This window comes from Microtus ochrogaster, chromosome 6 (assembly GCF_000317375.1).
Source record: "Microtus ochrogaster isolate Prairie Vole_2 chromosome 6, MicOch1.0, whole genome shotgun sequence".
Classification (NCBI taxonomy): Eukaryota; Metazoa; Chordata; class Mammalia; order Rodentia; family Cricetidae; genus Microtus; species Microtus ochrogaster.
In genome coordinates, this window is record NC_022013.1 from 68,829,093 (window position 1) to 68,853,964 (window position 24,872).

Here is a 24,872-nt window from a genome sequence, read left to right on the forward strand (position 1 = left end):
TGGTGAGACAGGCTCTCACGAAGCCCAGGATGATCTAAACTCCTGATCTTCCCACCTCCACCTCCCAAGGGCTAGGACTCTAAGCATACTCCACCATGCCTGGTACTGATGAAGAAAGTCATGGCTCCAGGCGTTCTAAGCAAGCACTCTTTCATCTGAGCTACATACCCATCTCCCAACATCCCTAAATGATCATGGATACACTTCTACTGGCTTTAGCTGAGCCTTTTTACCATGAGGAGGGGGAAAAAATCTAGAATCTCAAAGACTAGTAGTGTTTCGTAGCTTTCAACATCTCCTGAATCCTGGCAACTACTCAGAAACCAGAGTGATAATTACAACAGGTCAATCGATACACACTTGCCATGAAGTCAATCTACTAGTTCAGTCTGGGATTAGCATACTGGGGAAAATGCCACACTTCCTGGTTTACTTAACTATAGTCAGTTAACTGAGGACAAAAAACACACCAGTGTGGTATTTGTTGACCTTGACAAGTAACTTATTTATTCTTTAGTTCTTAAACCCAATATAAGTTAAGTCTTTTCATGCACTAAGTCTGCAAGGCTTAAGGTTAGTGGAACACGGGGTCATTCTGTAACACTGGCTAGCCAGGACATAACTCAGTAAATGTCCTAACCACACAGGCTTATCATTCCTTTTTTCATAGATCTATGTGTACCTGACAGATATTGCTGAAGGTTCTAGTAATATCCAAAATAAACTATGTTTTAAGCTTAGTTATTAAAAATATAAGCTAATAGAATACTAATAGAATTTTCTTAGGCAGGAGAAAACGGTATTTCTTCTATGTGCATAGTTCCTTTTGGACTCTGGTGATATCACATAGGTTAGTCCAGAAGTTATTTAAAAATCACCCGTGATTCCCGTAGTGGGTGCTGGGGAGGAACGTCTCCTCCAAGTGCTATGAGGGTGGAAATAACAATGTCTTCATTCCATTATGTTTCTTCTGTGCTCTACTTTTTTTTTTCTGTTAGAATTATGACACAGTATATTCATATTAGCAGGAAAAAAATCATTACTTACCTAAGTTAAAATGGCCTACAACTGATGAAAAGAACATGTGGGTAGAGAAAATGGGGTCTGTAGATGGCAATAAGTGTCTATCAATTGTGGAGAGATGCAGGGTGCTTGGGGGTGGATTCCTGTGACGGAGCTACCGTATGAGTGTCTCACTTGGACATCCAGGTCTATCTGTGTACCTGCTGAAGGAAGCAGCCAGCCCCTCCGGCTGAGGTGGGAAGAATGCCTCCACAGGTGGGCACCTCCGTGAGTTCAGACGAAAGGGGAGGGCATGGGATCAGACCCTGGCTCTCTAGGCCACTGAAGCAGAAGCTGGACTGGAAGCTTTCAGTGGGGAAGGAGGTCACACACAGTCCCTGGGTCATCCCTGTAGTACATTTCTGAAACTGTGGGAGTTCTCCCTTGTCAAATGTTCTAGTCGTGGCAGCCATGTCCAAGAGCGTACCACTAAGGTGACTATTGGGGAATATTTGTCCAGGACAGAGATTTGGGCCAGCAAGACTGACAGGACAGTGTCTCTCTAAAGATGAGAGAAAAGTCAGTTTGAATCCCAGTTCCTTCTCTGTTTTTAAGTAACAGCTTTTTGGGAAATTTTAGGAAAGAATCGCATGATGTTGTCACTTTCAAGTACGTCCTTGTCTGCTTCTTTATTATTACCGTTTTTATTTATGTGCATGTGTTTGTGTGAGTGAGTACCATGTGTGTGGAGATGCCTATGGAGGCCAGAAGAGGGCATTGGATCCTCTGGAGCTGGAATTACAGGCAGTTGTGCTGTGGGTGTTGGGAATGGAACTTGGGTCCTCTGGAAAAGCAGCAAGGACTCTCAACAACTGAGCCATCTCGCCAGTCCAGTGCTAACAAGAAAGGCGAAAAGGGGCCACATTTGTGCTGCAACTTCATAAGGAAGAAATCAGAAGGCTGCCATGAACCTATAACAATGGGACTCTGGCCAGTGGTCTAAGGAGAAGCTGCTGTACTCCACGCGTGGCAAGAACAACATCTGTCCCCAAGCTCCTTTCTCGTCGCCTCTTAACTGAAAGCAGACTTACGTTCCATTCTAAGGGAGCTGTTCTCTGAGCTAACCCCAGAGAGAAGCAGTTAACAGGAGGAAACATCCACTTACTTCCACTGAATTTCAAAACTGGGGACTTGGAAACACATGAAGGACCCCCTGTCAGCCTCCGTCCTCACTTCCCAGCATCTCGGTACCAACAGTCCAGAGCACAGAACCATCTAGTAACAGGTGGATGACTTCCTGGGAATGGAACTCATTTAAGAAGCAGATTTACTTATTTTTATGTATATCAGTGTTTTGCCTGCACATGTGTGTGTGCACATGTGTGTGTGTGCCATGTGTGTGTGCACCATGTGTGTGTGCGCCATGTGTGTGTGCACCATGTGTGTGACTGGTGCCTGCAGAAGTCAGGAAAAGGCATAGGATCCTCCTGGAACTGGAGTTACAGATGGCTGTGACCTGTGACCTGAACCTGGGTCTTCTGGAAGAGCAGTAAGTGCTGTTAACCACTGAGCCAGCTCTCTAGCTCAAATTTATTTAATTTTTCATAATCTTGCAAAATCACACTTCAAAACTTAATAAGTTAAAAATATATATATTATGTACACATATAGCTCCCATATTTCCAGGCTATAAACCCCCAAAGGCAATCTCATCAACATAAAAAATAAAACCTGAATGTCTGCTCAGTTGGTTCCAGTACAGCAGCTTTCCTTTCCAATGGGCCCCGAGCTAGCACGCAAACGTTAAGATAAAAACTGCTGCATCCACAGTGGTAGCTCTTTCAGCAAATTAAACAGCAGGATGTGTCTGCGTATCTGCCAAGTGCCTTTCCCTTGTTTCCTGAAACTACCCTGAGGAGGACCGCATTTCTCATCCCTCAGGATGGACTTAGTGATGGGAAGGACAAGACCTGGAGGGCTAGCGAGGGCAGAGATGGCAAGGCTCCAAGGCTCCAGAGTACTTTTAGACAGCCCTTCCCAGCTCCTGTGCTGTATGCCTACCTGCTCTTTGGCTGTCCTTCCTTCCAACCATCATCCGCAATGTCACTTGTCAGAGAGGCATCAGCTTTAGTAAGTGTGACACTAAAGGCCTTTGGTCTGAGGAACTGGTAGAATGAACACAAGAGAGCAGAGATGCAAAAGGCAAGAGGGCCCCAGATGGCTTCTTCTTGTGTGCTCCAGTGGGAGGGAGAGGTACCACTGGAATCACTTCAGATATTATTGGTGTCTTCCAGCAGGTCAGTATGGGGAATGACGATGCTGCCACTGCCTACAGCCACGACCACAGGCAGGGAGGAACAAGGCCACAGGGTACCCCACCTCCCTCACAAATGGCTACCCCTGAAAGTATTCCATGTATTTGCTATCTATTCCTTGGTACCCATTAGAAGACCAGTTCCCAGGGAAAACAGGTCCGTCTGCAATTCGCCCATCAGGATGAACTGTAGCACTGAATTCCAACAGTTTGCACTGTAGAAAAAGGAGGCAGCTGCACTGCTGGAACCCCAGATCCCCAGGTAAAACAGCAAGAGTGGCCCTGCCCCAAGATCATCTCACTAGCTTGGAGGACAGCAACAATGTCCAGAAAATGGTTGTTGGTGAGGGGCTAGGCACCATGGGGTCACAGGCAGAAAACAAGCAGACTGCATACAACCTTTGAGGGTTGTGTGGACTGGACAGGAAACACCTGACAAAGGCTTCAAGCCAACTGTGAAAATTCTATCAAAAGCTCTGAAGGAGTTCTCACTTCAGAAGGACGGCAGTGCATAGGAAGAGTGGGAGTCCCGGCACCCATTTCTGTGAATTTACCAGGGTACAATGTACAGCACAATATGAAAGCTGTTTGCTATGGTAAGGGAACAGGCAAAATACAATGAAATGTATGTGAACATAACTTTTGATTTTCATTTTATTTTATTGTTTTGAGATAGTCTCTCTATTTAGCTTTGGCTGTCCTGGAACTCAATATGTAGACCAGGCCAACCTTAAACTTAGAGGCTGCCCTGCCTCCTAAGTGGTGCTAACATTAAAGGCATATGCCCAGCTATAGCTTTTTTTCTTCTTTCCTTCCTTCTTTGCAAATTTTGCCACAATATGGCACAGCCTCTCAGTGGGAATCCATGCTTGCTGTGTGCATAGTCAGTTTTTAAGGGAAAACTCTCTAGTCTTGCTTAAATCTCCAAGGTCCTTTGCTGAGTTTGGTTTCACAGGAGTGTGTCCTAGGCTGAGGATTCACAATGAAAGGGAAACATTTGCCCTGAGGTCCTTAGGATCTGTGCAGATGGTAGCACTGCAAGAGAAAAAGGGAGCTGTGGCTCTAAACTTACACTGCCCATCTCAGCTCCCAGTGTTTAAACACAAGTGTACACGGCCTCACCGCCTTTCCTGTACTCCACAACTGGCCTTCTCTCGCCTTCTTCCAGTGTGCGGCTCACTCTCTGACCCCACGACAGTTATTTGTTCAGGGCTGAACCACAAATCACAAGTAAAAATAAACTTTACCAACCGGGGACAATCCTTTTACCCAAAATTCCAAACTGTTTTGACTCTTTGTGGGATGTTTTTGGCTGTTTAGCTTTTTGAAATGTGTTTTCTCAAGTGTAATATTCAGAATGAATTTGATTTGAAGGAGAGAGAAAGCCAATTGGTGGAAACCACATGAGCATGTGTTCTAAAGCTTTAAATGAAAATCGCTTTACTGTGCAAGGAAGTGCAGTGGACAAAAGAGGAGGTGGGTGGCATCTGAAGGAAGACTAAGAACAAACATATCCAGTAGGAAAAGCAGTGCGGAAAACTCAACAGAATAACCAACACCAGGCGACACGGCGACACGGCTGCACCGCAGAGAGGACTGCTCTCTTGCTAGCATGGTCCACACAGTGGGCAGACGGTGAAAATCAGAGCAGCTTCTTGTTCTTGTTTCCTTTCCCTGAGTCGCAGCACAAGGCAGTTCTCCCCTCGCCATGGGGCAGAGAGCAGCACTCCTCACCGGCTCTTCACTCCTCTGCTTTTTCCCAGTGCGGCTGGGGTACTATTGTAACGACTCAGGAATGGTGCTGACCACATGGGTCGTCTCTGTGGCTGTGGGAGGGGGACCAAAGAAGGTGTTGGTTTGGTTCCTCTGATGATCTCGGAGGTAAGGAGGAACAGAGGAGCTTTTGATGTGGAGGATCCTGGTGTCCATCACCTGACAGTCAATCTGCATCATCACTTCATAGTCCTGCCCATTGATCACGTTATCTGGGGAGCAGACACAGGGATAGACAGTCAACAGGGTGCGAGCCATCACTACACTTTCAAGCATGGACAGGAGTTTATTATTTCTTTCCTCGGGTCTAGTTTTCCAAGGGTCTTCTGTGGTTCAGTAAGAGCTGTGCCCTTACCTCCATCTGTGGAGACTGAGACACCAGACAGCTGAAGACATCGGTCCCAACAAGGAAGACACGGTAAGGCCCTTACACCCTCCATTTCACTGGAGTCCTTGTTTAAGGATCACTTACACTTTGTGCTTTAGTTGCTCACCTGTGGTTAACCTGCACCTCCCCTGGAAAGTCCCCTGGACTCCTCACTCCACAGAGTTTTCTCTAGATACCCATTGTTTCTCATTCTTACTTTATTGCCCCTCCCCCTCCCCTTGTCACTACTTACATTCTCATACCTTCAAGTCTAAAATACTAGAAACTACATGTTCCCCAACAGGTACCCTAGTACTATTGCTGCTAAACCTTACTGGGGACACAAGTGATGCATATAGTGAACACGACCCAAACTCCCAAGAACACAGGGATGTCAGCAGATGGAGGTAATTAAAGCCTAAGAGTGGAGGTCATTTACTCAATAAAATCATAGCAGAAAATATCCAAGCCCAGAGAAGGAAATGGACATCCGAATACATGAGCATTTAGAGCCCCAAAGAGCTATGACCAGACAATCTTTCCATGACACATTCAATCACAGTTAAGGTGTGTTAGTGTTTTTATTGCCGTAATAAAATACCCCAACATGGGAAACTTAAGAAAGGAAGAGTTATTCTGCCTCACAGTTCAAGGTATGTCCACCATGGAGAGGAAGCCAGGATGGCAGAAGCCTGAGGCAGCTGGTGACATTGCATCCACAGGCAAGCATCAGACAGAGGTGAATGCACGCTGCACACTGCTGCACAGCTTCTGATCTCCATTTTCACAGTCCAGGATCCCATCCAGGGAACAGCCCCACCCCACAGAGGGAATATGTCATCACACCTCTATTGAAGCAATCAAGAAACTTCCCATAGCCACGGCCAAAGGCCCATCTCTCGGGTTATTCTAGATTCTGTCAAACTGACAACACTAACTGTTACAGGTGTCAAAAGTGCAAAGCTAAGAAACAATATTAAAAGGTGCAAGGGAAAATGCTGATTCACACACAAATGACACATATCAGAATAACGTCAGATTTCATGTTGGCAACCCTAAAAGCCAAGAAAGTATGGAATGATACTTTAAGCCCTAATCATAAAGAACTCAAGAACATGATACTCAACAAGTTATTTCTTGACATTTCCAGATAACCACAGACTAAGGCAATCAATGACGACCTAGCCAGCATTGCAGAAACACTTAAAGGAATACTGTGCACTAAGAAAGGAGAAAGAGTCTTATTCATGAGACAAAGGAGAGCTGAGAAGGAGTTCATTATGCACAACACGGGAAATCTCTAATACTAATGGAAGGAAGAAAATAACTACCAATAACTCAACCAACCAGAACAACCAATGGTTGGTGATTGGTGCCAAAATCACCACCAAAGCAACCAATGGAAATAGCAAGCCCCTCTCTTTAATATCCTTAAAAGCAATGACCTCAACTAACCATTGAAATAATACAGATTGATTGGATTAAAAATAAATGTCATTATTACTTGTCTCCAAGAAACATACTTGGGGTCCTGCCACACGGATGAGCAAGTATGTGTTGGAGAATGGGAGAGAAAGAGAAGTTGAGTGTTTGTGTGCTATGAAGAAAGGTGAAGCCTGAGATGTGACGGTGATGAGGAACGGCCTGAAGTGAGAGGCCTATGCTGTCACCCAAGGCACCAGCGGTGGCATGGGCGCAGGAGAGCTGATGGGCTCACCAACTCGGCTACCACCCAGGCTTATATCTAGGGCTTTAAGTTGATTTACCCCAACATCTACCCCGTTGGTCCAGTGGAACCATAGCTTCAGCATCTCCACAACTTAGGACAATAACAGGATATCTGAGAGAAGTCTCGGTGAGGGTTGGGTATTGATGGTGTAGCAGAAACCTGAGGCCTTGAACCAGACCAATAACTCATTGCAATGAACATCTTCAAATGAAGCTATCTGGGCAAAAGGATCTACTGCGTGACAGCTTCCAATGGTGCTATGAGACATGAGTGTGTGATAAGGGGGTGGAAAAGATGGAGGAGCGGAGTGGCACATGCCCAGCAGAAATGGAGATGCAACAGCTGTGACGGGTGTGAGAGAAGGCTGTGGTCGACAGGGGTGCAGGTTGTCGCCCAGAGGGATTGGTGAGATGTTTTTGTTGTTGTGTTGCTTTTTTAATTTTAACTTTTTTATTTTGTTTTGGCAGAGGGAGGTTACAAGGGTGGAGGTGGATACAGAAGAACTGGGAAATGAGTAATATTAGGGTGTATGATGTGAAATTCATAAAGAATCAATGAAAAATTATGATATTAAAAAAGAGATGGAGAAAGAGAAACACAAGTCACTGGCAAAATTATCTACAAACTAAAAGTCAAAGGATGGAATCAACCTTCCCAGCAAATATCAACAGGCTGGCAGAGCTGGTAAAGTAGACTTCAAACAAAACCTAGTCAGAAGAATAAGCCAGGACCTATGAGCAAAGGGAACACAGGAAGATCATACATCAGGACAAAGATGATCTCATTTCAGGGATGCAAAGTTGGATCAACATGTGCAAATCAATAAATATAACACAACATGCAAATAGACTTAAAAGACAAGAATGAATTAACCATCTCAGTAAATACAGAAAAGGTACCTGACAAAAGTTCTATTGCGAAGAAAGTAGGAGCAGAAGGAATATTCCATACAAAAACAATATATAACAAACCTACAGTCAATGTTATGTTAAACAGGGAAAAAGCATTTTTTCTGAAATCTGGAAAGATATACAAGTGCCTTCTTTCTTCTCTCATTCAATAGAATGCTCAAAGTCTTAGCTAGAGCAATAAGGAAAGAAATAAAAGGGTTATAAACAGCAAAGTGACTCAATTGACCCTATTTCAGGTGACACCATTCTCTACATAAAAAAACCTATGGGTTTCACTTCTCAAGGTACAGTGAAGATGACAAGACTCTTAGATCTGTGTTTTCAGCAATGGAGCAGGATGCAAAATCAACCTGCTAAAATCAGTAGTTTTCCTATATACCAACAACAATGAATTTACCAAAAAAGAAACTAAGAACAATTATTCCATTCAAAATAGCCTCAATTACAACAGTAAGAAAATCCCTAGGAGTATGTATAACCAAGAAGGTAAAAGGACTCTATAATCAAAATTCTAAGGCACCAAAGAAAGAAGCTAAATATACTAGAAAATATAAAGACTGTCCATGTTCATAGATTAGCAGAATATTATGAAAATGGCTATATTGCCAAATATTGTCTATGATATACTATGTGTATCTATATAGACCATATGCATAGTGTATCTATAAAGTTTTATTTAGCAAATGTATAGCTGATTGAACCTGTTTATGCATCTCCACCCTTTGTGTTTCTGGTGGAAACCACTTGGGCTCTGTCTTGAAACCAGCTTGATAAGTCCTTTACTAAGTAGCTCCTGAAGGGTTGTACATTTCAAAAAAAGAAAACTTTATTAAATCAAAGCAAAAACAAAAAGTTTCTGCACAGCAAAGGAAACTCTCAGCACATTAACCCTCCCACCTAAAAACTTTGCCAGCTATACTTCAGACAGGTTAGTATTTAGAATATATTAAAAAACTGTAAAAATTAAAATACCCATATTACCCTGGTGCAGAAGAATTGTCTGTATTCTGTCAATCATGTTATAAATAAAGGCTGACTGGCCAGGCAGGAAATATAGGCGGGAAAACCAGACAGGAAGTAGATTTGATGTAATGAGAACAGGAGAATTCTGGGAAGGAGGAAGTTGATTCCTCCCACTCCTGCCTAGACCACCAAAGCAGCAAGATGTGATCTGCCTCACTGAAAAAGGTACTAAGCCACATGGCTAAAATAGATCAGAAAAATAGATTAATCAATATGTGAGAGTTAGCCAGTGAGAGGCTAGAGCTAATGGGCCAATCAGCTTATAATTTATGGAGACCTATGTGTGATTTTCTTTGGGGCTAAACAGTTGTGGGGTACCAGGCAGGACAGAAACACAAACAAACAAGCCAGTTCCCCGTTTGTGTTACATTACCCCCCATCAAAAAAAAAACTTTGCCAGCTATAGTTGAGGCAGGGTTAGTATCTAGAACATAAAAAAATAACTGTAAAAATTAAAACACCCCAAATTACAATCAGTCAACAAACACTCTAATGAACAGGGCTTCTCAAAAGAGACACAGATGATCCCACAAGAATTTGTGAAAGTATTCAACATCCCTAGTTACCAATAAAATGCAAATTAAAGCTACTTAAGGATTCCATCTCATTCCAGTCAGATGGCTAAGATCAACAAAGCAGCACAAATGCTAGTGAGGATGGAGAAAAGAAGAACCCCTTTCCCTGACTGGGGGAGTATAAGCTACACATCCACTATAGGAATCAATACAGAGCTTGTCACAAAGACAGAATCAGAGGACCCAGCTATATCTTTCTGGGTATGCCTCAGAAAGGTTTCTGGGTTCTACCACAGAGATAGCTTACTGCTGGAGTATTCACGATAACTAAGCAGCCCATCAGCAGATACATGAGTAAAGAAAACATGGACATATATACAATGGAACCTTACTCAGTCAGGAAGAAAAGTGACATCATGACATTTTCAGGAAAATGGATGAGACTATAAATTGTTATGTGAAATAAAATAAGTCAGATTCACAAAGAAATACTGCATGATTTCTTTTGTATATGAATCTTAGATTTTAATTACATGTATATGTGTGTGTGTGTGTGTATGTATGCAGGGAATGGGTACATGTCGTGAAACTAGAAGAGGAACCATGGCAGTGGAAAAAGGTCTTAGGACGAAGAGACGAGACAAAGAGTAACAGAATACAAGTGACTTGAGAGTTGGGGTGGGAAGAAGAACGACAAAAACAAAGAACGTTTGCAATGCCGTAATAAAACCCAATACTGCAACACTCTTCTAAAATACTCAAAGTGCTGTTTATGGTTTTTAACACAGGGCTGGAATCACGGTGAGAGCTAACATCACATGGCACCAGTGTGCAGACACTGTGTCTTGTATGCTTTCCACACAGTGAATTTCAGAGCAGCTGGATCAGAAGGTTTAGAGTAGGGCAGAGCATAGGGGAGAATATTTAAGCCAGTATTTTGCCCTTCAACGATGGAGAGAACTGTCAAAGGAACAAACCATATGGGTGGTAAAGAGACCTTCATCAGGGAGATTAGTCCCTTTACCCGTACAGTTCCTAAAGATTTGCTTATTCATGTATATGGGTGTTTTGCCTGTATGTACATCCGCACACCAGAAGAAGTCATCAGGGACTACAGTTATAGATGGTTATAAGCTGCCTTGTGAGTGCTGGAAATTGAACTCAGGACCTCTGGAAGAACAGCCCGTGCTCTTAACCACTGAGCCATTTCTCCAGCCCCACCAGTACAGCTTCTAACTCCATTTGATTTTCCTAACCGTGATTTTAACAGTGAAGACAGAAAAGAACTCATGGACATCTGGTGGTCATGCTCTTTCTCAGGGATCACTGGATCACCACTACAGCCATACTATAGTAGGTCAATACACATTTCCAGAGTTGCGGATCCCATGCCCAAGTGCAGTTCCAGTGTTAGACTGAAGGGGGAGCTTAGTTCTTACAGACAGTAGTGGTATCTGTAAGGAACACAAAGCCAAGTAGAGTCCTGCTAAATACACACACAGGGTTACTCTATCACTAATTTAAAGATTGGTTTTCGTCATTCTTATTTTGTGTGTGAGCACTTGTGTGCTCATGTGCATGTGAATGTGCACGTGTGCACGTGTGCACGTGTGCGTGCGCACGCAGATACCAGATGAAAGTTAGATCCCCTGGAGTTGGAGTTCCGGTGATAGTGATAGTAAGCTACCTGGCTGTTGTGGGATATTTTGATCATACTCTGACACTCTAGACTGTCAATAAAGTTTACTTTAAATAAGAGGTCACTAGCGGACCAAAATTAGTCATAGAGGTTTTGGAGGACCAACACCATTTAGAGAGACACCGGAAGTAGTAGGGAGGGGCTTAGAAAGACTCTCTTTTGGATTGAGGAAGGTAAGAGAGAGGAGGTCACTGGTTGCTTCTCCACTGCTTCTTTGATCATTTAGGTTCTTACCCCATATCTCACTCACGAGTTTTTATTGATAAGGAATAATTAGATAAATGCTTCACCTGACGTGGGTGTTGGAAACCAAATGCCAGTCCTCTGGAAAAGCAGCATGTGCTCTTAGCCCCTGAATTGTCTCTGCAGCCTCCATTAGCATGAATTTGAAATACTCAGATACATACTCCCCCCTTGCTTCCTAAGAGGGTGAAAGCCTTTTACTTCAGGGCCAAATTACTCATTTGTATTCCTGGGTGGTCATTTTCCAAGTTGTAGTAAATGAAATGATGAGAGAATTATAAACAGATAATATTTCTCAATCTCAGCTGAATATCCACGGCACTACAGCAGAAGCTCGGAGAATTTGGAAGACTGCTCAGTAGTCAACGTGGCATCTGATTTTGCATTTTCATCTGTCAGTCTGGAGCTGTGTCTCTGGGACAGCCTACTTATATACTACCTTTCCATTATCATCACACAAAGCCAAATAGTAACTTTTAAATTTGAATACTTTTTAGTGACAAAGAGCTCAGATTAAAAGTCAAATTCTTCCTGTCCCATTATCCTTTCTTTGAACTTTTACACTAGATATGGCAAGCATTTTGGAAGAAAACCCAAAGTCTGACATTTGGTCTTCAGATTGCACTGTTGTGTTTGGGGAAAGTAAGCTGTAAGGCTTGTCACACAGAAAGGTGGGACAGCTCGAGACATCTCGTCTGGGTGTTTTCACTGGAATCCAATGCATTTCAGAGACTCTATACAGACTCTGAACTGTAAAAAATGTTTTGGAAAACAGAGCCTATTAGATTCTTAGAAATTAAAAAATAAAAATTATTAAAAAAAACACTAGATAAATCTAATAACCTATTTTATACTGTATGATACTTTTTTTTCTATTGTAAATCCAAGGGAAAATATTCCTGTGCCTTAATAGGTTAGTCATTGCCTAAACATTCTCATTGGTGATCCGTTTCCCCTTACAACCTTGTAAGTCTCTTCGATTACAACTGAAGCTAATTTCCTTCTTTTCGGCCTTACCAGAGATGCAGAACAGCTAGCTGCTGCTCTGCACCAACTAACCTCTTCTCTAAGGCCACTGCTATAGCAGCTTAACATTAATTTTCCAAGTTGTGACTCCATGCAATGGCTTTCAAATTGTTTATTGTCATACAACTAAATTTGAATGTCTAGAAGTTAGCTAGTGTTTCACATTGAATTATTTTCCAGAAAGTAGAAGGTGGAAGAAAGACATTCTGTTAATGTATTTGGAATTATTTCATTTAGCACATGTGACCAAGTTCAGATTCCAAGGCGCCACACCAGCCATTTCCTTTTGGAAGCACAGTCAGTCACTGTGGGGTGTGTGTGTGTGTCTGTGTATGAATGCACACATGTACCGCAGCACAGATCAAATAATGGAAAACACATGTCAGAGACATGAAATACATATTACTAACTTTTACTGTTTTTTTTTTTCCCAACTAACTCAGAATCCAGATGACAGTTTAAGATCAGAACTGGGCTCTCTAGTGTAGTTTCAACCACCTGCAGAAGACATTAGATCCACATACCTGCTGTAGTTTAAACTGATAACGAGAGTTCTTTAATGCCTTAAATATCAAGAGGAGATGAAAAACCTAAAAATATAAGTTCTAAAAGAAAACTAAAGTTTGGATTGCAAATCTAAGAGCTCCTAGCTATGGCTGAAATGACACTGTTGTCTTAAATCCAACCAGGAGGCTCAGGGTAACTCTGGTCACCATTACTGATGTTTGAATTGCTGCAACTAAAGGAGGACAGATTGAGAAAGGCTCACGGTTACTCTATGTAAAACAAACTGTCATCCCACAGCACAGGCTGGCTTTAAACTTTAGGCAATTCTCCTGCTTTACCCTTTCCACTGCTGAGATTACAGGTGTGAGTCACCATGGCTGGTCCAGGGTAACCTGATCTTGCCTAGGTCCCTATGGTGCTGGGCTGTGGGCTGTTTACACAGTGAGCAGGAAGAAGAGCAGGAGCTGTACCATTCACTGCAGGAACAGCAGAGGAGGCTCCTGCTTCTCCTTTAAGATGCTGCCTTGGTTACCAGGTGAGCACCTCTGGAAAGCACAACACCTTCAACTGATGCCAACAATTCGCTACTCAGTGTGAAAACTGATCTAAGCAGGTCCTGAGAGAGGGCCTGAAGACTAGGGTTAGCCTTGGAGAGCAGGGGAGGGAGGGCCCTAAGAAAGAAACAGGGTCAGAATGCCAGCGGCTGGGACAGAGCACATATTTTAACAATGATGTCTTATGTTAATGTGAAGGGTTCTGCTAAGAGGGAGTCATGGTTCTCCCAATGAGAGGAACATGGTAACATTAGGTTAAGGAGCTGAGACCCAAGTTATGTAAAAAAGACCCATAAACCTTTCTCTCTCTCCAAATGTATACTTAATTTAAAAAGGAAGGAAGGAAGGAAGAAAGGAAAGGAAGGAAGGAAGGAAGGAAGGAAGGAAGGAAGGAAGGAAGGAAGGAAGGCAGGCAGGCAGGCAGAGGGAAGGAGGGAGGGAGGAAGGGAGGGAAAGTCATGCCTGTCTGGGAAACAGAACACAGAGGAGTGACAGTGCAGTGAAGGGGCTCTGGGCTGGCGCTTCTACCAACAGATACATGGAAACCATAACATTCTCAAAAACATCCACCTGTGTGCTGGGACTTTTGAAGCACACAGAATTAGACGGAACTCTGATCCAAGCCTGGTAAAATGAATAAACCGAATATTTTACATTTAAAATCCATCGGGCAAATAAAAAGGAGAAGAGATGAAAGGCAGCACGCACGAGCACCGGAATGTGTTTCTGAATGTTCACAAGGGGCGGCGAAGCCAGGAAAGGTGTCTGAACATTCCAGGCAATGTGGAATTCTGAACAGCTTGTAAACACACAATAACTGAATTAAGCATAGTCTGCCAAGGGGCTATTAGTTGAGAGATTACTAACACAAAAACCAGAACTCTGATAGTAGACAGAACTAAATAACCAAAAACTAACATAAAGCCTAATTTTTAAAAGTGACAAGACTTGACTCGAGTTTGTAAAGAAGTATATATAAGATAGACTTATTTACTTGTTATTGTGTGTTTGTTTACCTGTATGTCTGTGCACTGTGTGCGGCAGCACCTGGTGACTGCAGAGACCAGGAGGTGTCTGATCCCTTGGAATTGCAGTTATTGATGGTTTACAGCTGCCAATGTAGGTGCTAAGAACTGAACCTATGACCTATATGAAAGGACAGCCAGGGCTGAGCCATCTCTCCATCGCCAAAGACAGATTCTCATCTAGAATCAGACACCAATTCTAACGAAGCAGTTTGCTCTGTGCAAGCCTGGCTGGTGCCAGGGTATGCTGCTGATACCTGTACCCGAATCTGGGACACAATAAACGACATCAATGGAAACAAAATGGAAAACACAAGAGCCAGAAGCACAGTGATTAAAGAATACAGACATGTCATAACATCATCTGTCTGCGGTGGCTTCTCACTTCCATAAGGTAATTCTATTGTGCCAATATAACTCTAGTTGTGACACACATCCTGCTTGGGGGCACGTCAACATACCACACATTGCCAGTACTCTTATTTCTGCTTAGGAAACCCTTTTCTGCTATTTTGACCCACTCAGATTCTTCTACGCAGTCCAACTCTAATCCCTAATTTAGTAAGTCCCAATTTAAGTGTTAACTTTTAAGAAACCGTCCATGAGGATTCCAATGCTGATATTCACTCTTATAAGTAATATGGAAATGACCCATTTCCTTAAACAATGGTAAGTAAAGAAAAGGAAATTAGGCTTCTTTAAAAGGAAGGGCTGACAAAAACTGGGAGTTGGATGAAATGAAAGGGGGTTAAGGGTAGTGAGACTGGATGCTCCCCCTCATCACCTGGTAACAACGCGGACTGAGTAACTGTCACACTGCAGATGGTGACAGCACTTCCAACACAAGTATCTGGAGATGTAAGAACACACGTAGGGGCATACAGTTCCCAGCAGCTGTCACAAATGCCCTTTGCCAGGAGAAATTAGAAAGTTTCTCTGATGGGAAGATTTTAGGTTTGAAAGTGATCAAAGGCAGAGAAAAAATGAGGGGGATATCACATATTCAATTAAAACAAAACTAAATTTGTTAAATAGTTTAAGTTCTCTGGTTACTAAAAAATGGGGATTTGGATAGGAAAGAGTTTTGTCCCGTTAGATTAGAAATGACATCATAAAGTGTGTATATGGGCCTAAAATAGTGACTATATAAAATCCATTGGACCCTTGATAGCTTTAGTGGTCATGATAATTGAAGGTATTACTAGGACCAAGCAAATCAAACAAACCCTGACTGTTACTATATTAGTCTAAGCTTCATTGTTTTAATAAGGGCATTTTCAGAAGGGCTTAATATAAATTAAATTTCTAGGAACATAACTGTTGATGATCTGCTTAATAAATACATCTCTGTACAAACCCTGATCATCTAATTCTCATAACAAAGTCTTAAGTCAGATATAATTACGATTATTGCTGTTATTATTCCCATTTCAGAAACAAAGTAACTAAAACACAGACATCAAGGGCCTCACTGCTCAGTCGGAAAATGACAAAGTAGATCTTGACTTAGGCAGTAAGACTACAGAAGCCATCCTTAAAACTATTTTATTAGGTTAGGAATATTTTTTCCTGAGATTAGAAAAATCAAGAAGTATTTATGATTTAAAAAATCAGATAATTTTTAGTATTAGAATCACCATTTGAGGATATCCTGATTAAAGTGCATGGTAGGTATCAGAACCAAAAGACATGTCTCACTCAGGTCGTTCTTCTGATTATGCCACCGCCCACCCTCTTTAAAAACTGTTTTTTTTTAAAGTCTAATGGGTGAATAATATGCCAGTTCCTTTCCTTCTCGTATATTAACAGCTATATTAATGTTCAGAAGCCCTTTACTGTAAAATCCAGACCCACAGATTAACTAGCCAAAGGCAGGTTATAGGTTAAACCTCTGTGATCATAATGATGGGTACAAGAATGAACTATAGCCCTTCTCTTGTTTGTATATGTCTGTTTGTCTAGTTTTGAGACAGGGTCTTACTGTGTAGCCTTAGCTAGCCTGGAAATCACTATGTAGATGAGGCTAACCTTGAACTCATTCAGATCTGCTTGCCTTGGCGTCCTGAGCACTGGGCATGCTTAAAAGCATGCTTCACCATACCCAGCCTCCTTTACTTGATTTCAAAAAAAAAAAATCAATGAAAGGGAATTCCATATTCTTTCCAGAATGTCAAGATGGACTATACAACACTCCTGTCCACGGTGTTGGGCAGGCTCGGCCGCTACAAGATCATGGACAAAGAACTCCAGACCATGGGAGAATCTTAAAAGATAACGAGGCCTAGTAAGACCAATTACTCTCAGTTTATCAAAAACCCTGGCATATTTTTTAATCATAAAGCAGAACCATAACATGTTTTGGGCTCCTTTTCTCCTTGGTGCTTGAATATCTGCCATGATCATGAAATGACAAGTGAACGTCTGTACTGGGAAGTCTATGCCCAGTCCCCTCCTTCAGAGGAGACAGCTGTGACTGATGGGCTCCTCCATGGAAGGCAGCAGGACTCGGGGCAGAAGTTCAAGAAACCCTTGCCAAAAAGGACAAGACCACACCAGCTGCTGTCTTTGCATTTGGATACAGAGTCCATTTCAGCAGTGGCAAGACAATTAGTTTGCTGTGACTGTACGGGGTGAAATGAACCCCAACAGACCCACAAGACATGGCCTTCATGAGAAGAAAATGAACACAATGAAAGAAACGCTGAGAACAGAAGGATCTGGAAAGTCAAGGAGACTGCAAAGGCCCAAACTATCCCCACAAAAATGTTTCTGGAGATTGAGTGACGGTAGGGGTAAAGATTGCATAGTTACTGATCAGCCATGAAGTGGCAAAATTCTGAGAGGACCAAGAAACTATAAAAATTTCATATATATATATATATAGAGAGAGATAGATATAGATATATATAGATATAGATATAGTAGTGCTTATACAATATGATTCAGAAAAACTCATTCAAAAGTAGAAACACCTGTGAAAAGGTTAAAATGAATGGAATTGAGATGATATAATTTTAGATAATTTAATAAATTTCATTTTCTTATAAATAGAAATATACAGAAAGCAGTTTATGTAACAGTGAAGGCTACTGTTCCTCATGCTTTTCTTTGTTTTCTAAGGAAAATAGTGTGTCTCTCCCTTCCACACCTGGCTAAGTATACAGTCTTGGAACACAGACAAATCTGGGAGGTGGAAGTTAGCAATCTCCTGAGGTTTCACAGAAACAGCTCAGTGGGCTTAATTTCACAGAGACAAGCTCCTAGGAGGAACCACACTAAGTCAGCTCCCTGGGGGCAGGCATTTTTGTCACTGCTGAATTGTTACTGTACATAGAAGATTCACTTATCAGCATTTATTGGAATAGATCAATGTGTAGAAAAAAAAACCCAAAAGAGGCTGACTTAAAGAGAGTGTAGGCTGAAATGAATACTCAGAGAACTGTGCTAAGCAGAGATGAAAGCCACCTCAAGTATATATCCTAGAGATTCAGTTTTAGATATGTATACCTGTGCATATATCATGTGTATGTCTGTACATATGTGTGAGCAGGTGCATGTACTTGTACATATGCTCATGCAGGTGGAGGCAGAGGACAGACTCTGAACCATCTACCTGTATTTTTGAGACAGGACCTCTCACTGGCCGAGCTTGTGAAGCAGGCGAGGCAGCTGTGCAGTAAGCCTCAGGCGTCCTTCCTGTATCCACTAACACAAATGTGGATGTGCCTTCATTCTCAACTTCTAAAATGTGTGTCCTGAAGATGTGACCTGGGTCTTCATATTGAATGGCAAGCATTTCACTGAGTGAGCTATTTCCCAACTCCAGATTCAGTTTTTAACTGCAAAATTTCTTCCTCTTTGGAGCAGAAATACGGTTAAGAACAGGCTGGAGGTCAGTTTCACAAGTCAATGTCTGCAACGTTATTTGCTATTCTGAATCTCCTTTTTTCCATTGACATGCCAGAAATTCCCAGTCTGAATTAAATTTGAACACACTTTAAAAATCCAGGGCCTTTGAGTACCCACATGTGTTTAATTCCCTCAGCTCCTTACAACAGACAGACAACTTTGCATAAAGAGAACAAGCAAATGGCTCTTCAGAAAGATGTCTGGGTTTCTAAGTTGTTGTGAGATATTTGGTCACCACTGCAACACTCCAAGACTGTGTTGATAAAGTTAACTTTGAGTTAGGAGGTGGAGCCAGTAACCAGTCCACCAGAATTATGCACAGAGAAGCCAGGGGGATGGATAGAGAGGACATACAGAAAGGAGGAAGGGAGGACTTGGATTTTTCATGGTCTCTTCGATCTGGGAAGTGTGGAAAGAAAGATAGCTGGTTGGTCCACTGAAGTTTCTTTGGTCTATCAGGTTTTTACCCCAATTTCTGACTCCCATGTCTTTATTGACAGCAGAACAGTTTAGATAAACACTTCACTATGTCCCTCACTGTTATGCACATTTCCCTTCCTGCAAGCAAGTCTTACCAACAAAAGGCAAGGCAAGCTACAAATGTGCTGTGATCTACTACCCCAGAGGCTGAGACAGGAGAGTCAAGAGTTCCATGCCAGCCTGGATCAAATATTGATTCCTTGTCTTAGAAAACAAAGAAACAAACAAAGTAAAAAAAAAAATCAGTAAATCCAAATAAGATGCTAAGCTTTGAGATGGATAACCCAGTTCCCCAACCCCATTCTTAAGTAAAATACAGTTACGTACTAAGTCACCTAAGAGTTTTAACATTTTAAAATCACTGTATTTATCTTGTGTAACATGCCGGGTTTTTTGTTTTGTTTTGAATCTTAAAAGTCATCAGCTAATGCAGATATCGCTTTCTGCCAGAGAAACAGCTGGTGAATGTCTTAGTCTGATCAATGGCTGGAGTCTACTTTGGCATTTCCAACATTCATTCCTGAAGATGAAATAACCAGAGAACACTCATTCTGGAAAATAACGAGAAAGAATTTTCCCTTTTCCTACTACTGGAAATCAACCTAAGAAAGCAGTAAGGAAGCAGTTTCCATGGTGCTCAGGTAAGTCCTGGAGGCCCCTGACTGAAGCTAGAAGTCACTACTGAGTAAAATTAAGACACTATTTTGATACCCTACACCAAAAAATTAGGAGCACCCTGGCTACTAACCTTCTCTCAAATAAGTGATTTAGGATTATGGAATGTTTTTGATCTCCATAAAAATAAAATATATTGGAAAATATTATCCCATCTCTGTGAATTTTGATACATACTTGGGATTTATAATAATGTTGCTTCCATAAGAGCATACATTTTTGAGTTAATATAAAGTGGCATATAGATGTCTCTATCAATGTGGAGATGGTGTCATTCTTTGAGCTCTAAAGAATTCATCTTCTTAGCAGGTTGGACAGCCTCGCTCCTTTCTGTTAATCAGGTTCCTTTGAGCCTCTCCTTCTCAGCTTTTGTACAATTCAAATTGAGCAAGAATCCTGCTCGTGCACAATGTGGTACTTGATCATTCACAAGCCCCAACCAACCCTGGCTGGCCTTCAGTAACAATTCTTAGTCCTCTAGCAAGACTCCCTCTCAGCTCTTGTTTCTTTCCTCTTGGTAATTTCCCTGTTATGGATACCTCCTGAATACTCTTCCCGTAGGCTGTAAATTTCTAATCCCTTTCCCCAACTGCAAGACATCTTTATGAAGGTCCCTAGACCTACTGCCACAGCCATCAGTGAATAAGTCTTCTTTCCTGTGGTCAACAGGTGGCAGGAATAACATTTCTTTAACATTGTTAGCTGCTGATGTCTGTCCTATTTCTTTCAGAAAAAGGAAACAGTAATGCTCGTGAGACTAAATCTTGGTGTGTATTTCTGTTGGCAAGACTCCAAGCAGCACTTTAGAAAATTAAAAGCCAGTTATAAAATGCTCTGATGGGTAGATGTCATGCCTGGTCTGCTGAGGAGAAGTAAGAAAGCAAAGGAGATGTCAATGTCCAGAATGCCCAGGGATAAAGTCCAGTCTCTTGTCTTCGTTGTTTTATAAATGTCATTAACAGAAACCAAAGATCTTTTTGGTTGGTTTGTTGGGCTTTTAGGATAAGAGCTGCCATATTGCAAGTTATATATAAAATAAAAAATGGCATAATTAAGTAAATGTAACATTCCAGTATTCCATCAGCTGTGAAAATGAAAAACATGGCTGAAAACTAGAAACTGGGTGAAGCGTAAATCTAATTACTAATCTTATCAATAAAAACAGAAATGGGGTAAAACCTTCAAAGATCAAAAAAGCAGAGGAGCAGCCACAGTCCCTCCTACCTTTTCTGTTCCTCTATCCAAAAAGGCTGTCCTGTCTCAGCCCTGCCTTACCACTTCCTGTGCCTCTCTCTACAGTCCTCCAAACCTCTAATGTCAGCTAGTAGCTGGCTCCACCCTCTAACTCCAAGAAAGCTTTATTTGTCAGAACACAATGAAAATATCACAAAACAACTCAGTCTTCTCTATCCCCTAGGTCCTTGTGGAATGTATTCCAAACACAGTCTGAGAAGAGCTTCAAGGCTAAATTCCCAGAGATTCCTGGAGGTAACTATGGGACTCACACCATTAAGATTTTTTTTTTTTTTAAGTCAAGGATGTCGTTTGAATTTCTGGATTCCATAAAGGTTCCTTGTGCTTGTTGGTGGAGCATGTCCTACTAGGGCTCATTAACTCAACGGAAACCTGCCTTTCTAGAAGCCGGGCAGCTGTCTCCAGGAGTGTTAACACCGGGTTTAAAATAAAGGAGGGTCCTCCCATGCTCCTCTGAACACTCACTCTAATCTGTTGGCGGCTGCAGGTGTGAGATCAGGGAACTTATGGCACCTTACATAAAAGTATTCAGATGGCCTGCTCTTACAGAGGACCAGGGTTTGAGTCCCAGAACCCATAGAGCAGTTAACAACAGTCTGTAACACCCTGCAGGAGACCTAAAACCTTCTTCTGACTTCCTTGGGTACTAGGCACACATGTGGCACACATGCATACACACAAGCAAAATATTTTATAAATAAACCAAAAAAAATATAAAAAATTTTCAAGTGGCAGACACAGGTGAGATGCTCATAAAAGCAAATGACTGAGGCCTCAGCATATCAGGGTAGAATCAGAGTAAACTGTTTTCATCTAAGATGCCTAGTCAACGTATCAACTATCAATGCACACTCATGCATGTAACATGTATTTGCTCTAATGTTTACATAACAGTTACTATAACCAGGTAATTTATAATCAGGATCTTAGGAAACATATGTGGGAGTGACTAATAACATTTCACTGGGTGGAATATGAAAAACTGCAGACTAACAGCATGCTGACAGCTAACAGAAATAACTAAACATTTTTAGGATTCTACTTATTGCTGTTTTATAGGATAATTATACATCTTATAATGAAAAGTCTTTCTAGAATAAGAAGAGAAAGAAAGGAGTGACATTTTGGGAAAAGTAAGACTTACTGGGTTCTAACACATTCGCTGGTACAGTGACAAGAGTAATGGCTCCAATAAATTAAAGACATTTCTGTCCAAACAAATTCACAGAGCTGCCTCAAATCCATGTACACATATATAAAAGTGTTCAAAAGACTAATTCCTTCCGGATCTAATGGAAATAGAGTAAGACAAGGGTGACCGAGGATGCTGGCATTTTATTTTCAAATAAAAGTTTTAGTATAAATTAGAGATCAAACCCCAACTCAGCACATAACTTGGGTTCTTCCTTTCTCAGACTTGTTCTCCATGGCCTCAGCTGCAGGCTCACTGTGCCTTAAGTCACTGTGAAGTCAGTTGTCTAATAGAAATGGGAACCACAGTCTTTTTTCAAGCTGTGGATATAGCAACACATGTTCAGAAACGATATAAAATCTCTAAAAACTGCATTTTAATCTCTCTCAGCGAGATTTCTGACAAAGAAAGTAACCAGGCTGAGACAACGTCAAACACTGTATTTAACCTTATTTGCCAAGATTTGTGCAGAGTTGGACAGCCAAGGCCTTGCTTATGTTCTTAATTGAAAGTGGCAAGGGGTGCAGGGCCATGCTGTGGACATACTTCCTCTCCTGAGCCAGACAGGCCTGTTACTGCCTGAGTTTCCTGGCTTGCTTTCTGGGTTGTCTGGCCTGCGGGTAACCCAGAGGAAGCAGCATTTGGAGTTTCCCCGTGGCAGAGCTGGCTGCATGAAGCTCAGACATCCTCAGTATAAAACAGCAGGATGAAAAAGCCTTCATTCTGTACAGTTAGAAGGAAGGTAAGAATCAAGCACATGACAATCAAGGAAAGTTATAGAAATATCCACATCCAGCTCCAGGAGAAGTATATATGCACAGAATTAAGGAAGTTATAATGAAAATAGATTATTTTGTATAGTTTTGTGATGATTCAAGCTAGAGTTAGGCCAGTCTTAGAAATGACATATTCTCCCATTTCAGACCTTAGGAATCTGAGGCCCAGAAATTCATAGGTTAAGTTCTGTATTTCTTCTCATTATTACTGCTTCTTGGAGAAGGTCCAAAGGAGGGCTGGCTCATATCCTCCACAGGATAGTAACTGAGGAACAAGTACTTAAGATGCAACTCGCTTAAAAAATATTCACAATTAACTGGGTTTACTAGAACATTTTTTCTGGATTTTAGCTTACTAAGACTCCAAACTGAAGAAGCATGAAACGTGGGCCAGAGGACCAAGGTTACTGAGCTCGAACACTTTCAGAACACATGGCTGGCTGTAAGGAAAAGCCTCTTGCATCTTCCACTCATTAAATATTTACTGAATCAATACTGGGCCAAGCCTGGTCTAGGTGTTTGAACTGAAAGGGAAAAAACCCACAAAAGTTTCCTCTCACAGGCTTTATATTCTAACGGCGAGGCATGAGTCCAAAGGAAATGAGAAGTAAATAGTGTGTTTGAAAACGATGGAAGACGGGGTAAAAGGAAGGCACAAATGGTACAGGCTACACTGGAAGCACAGAAAGTCATCTGGGGTAGGCCATTGAGAGGAAGTTTTTGATTCAGGGTCTGCAGTACTGAGAAAGGCAACCAAATAAGTATCTGGGAAAGAGCATTACAGGAGGTGGGAAAAGCCAGTACAAAGGTACTGAGGCTGGAGCATGCCCCAAGGATATGAGCAATAAAGAGGCCATCACAGCTAGGATAAGGTATAAGGAGACAAGGCCACAGAGAACCAGGGGACCTGCCTTCTTGGTCACCCTTTACTTAGATGACGTGAGATGAGATACAAAGCGAAGGTCTGAGCAGGAGCTGCGAGGTTACTCTGACTACCAGCTTGTTTATTTCAAGGTACAGGAGAGCAGGTTACATCTGCACAGTTCTTAAGGACTAATTGTGACTGTGTTTTTCTAAGGTTTTTAGAACGTTAAAAGATACAAAATGTGAGTGCTCTTACCATGGTGGAGTTGGTGTGGCAGAGTGGAAATGGCAGCCTTTATAATTATGGACCTAAAGCCTAGCTCTTCCAGTTACTAGCTAGCAAGTTTTTGTGATTTTGTCTGTAACAGAGAAACTAATACCTAACCATGTTTCAAGAGTTAATTATGCAGAGCAGCTATCACAGCAAGCAACACACACTTTTCAATACAACACGGGATGAAGGGTGCCTCTGCATCCCAGAGCACAGGTGATAGATATCTCAGAGCATCAGCAATCCTGGGGTCTAGGCTGCCCTCCCACCACTGACTTCACGGTCTTAGGGAGAGGAAGAAGATACACTGTTGATTCATTCTATTTACAATGGCTGCTGCTTTCCTGGGAGCAGTGTGAGGGCTGAGGAGTAAATACTTGCAACATCACTGTACAAAAAGAAAGACTGCAGTGTTCCCACTGTTCCTACAAGTGTGACTAGGACTGATGAAGACTATGAAAACAAAATCCAGGGGAGTGGCTGCATTGGAAATCAAAAGATTTATCTGTCTATCCTGAAAACTGGATCTGGAATGTTGTTTTCTCCTTGTTCAAACACACATAGGGAGGACAAAAGGAGGAGGTGGAGGGGAACCAGGAAGAGACAGGAGGGAATAAGAGGGAGGAGGAGCTACTTGGAGCAGCCGTCTCCATCTCTATCACACAGTAGAAACCTTTCTGGAGAAGAAACAATGGCAAGCATTAAAATTCTTAAGTCCTCATTAAGTGTTACAAAATCTCTAAAATCAAAGCCAGGGGGTGGT

At 41.9% G+C, this 24,872-nt stretch overlaps 1 protein-coding gene across 1 annotated transcript in view; it reads right to left on the reverse strand.

Moving 5' to 3' along the window:
* Positions 1-3,956: 3,956 nt before the first annotated feature.
* Positions 3,957-24,872, reverse strand: part of Atf6 (activating transcription factor 6) — a 167,485-nt gene continuing 146,569 nt past the window's right edge. Inside the window, exon 16 of the mRNA XM_013346933.1 lies at positions 3,957-5,301. Within this exon, the coding sequence (XP_013202387.1) occupies positions 5,093-5,301 (209 nt within the window). The 3' untranslated portion in view covers positions 3,957-5,092. The remainder of the gene's footprint in view (positions 5,302-24,872) is intronic.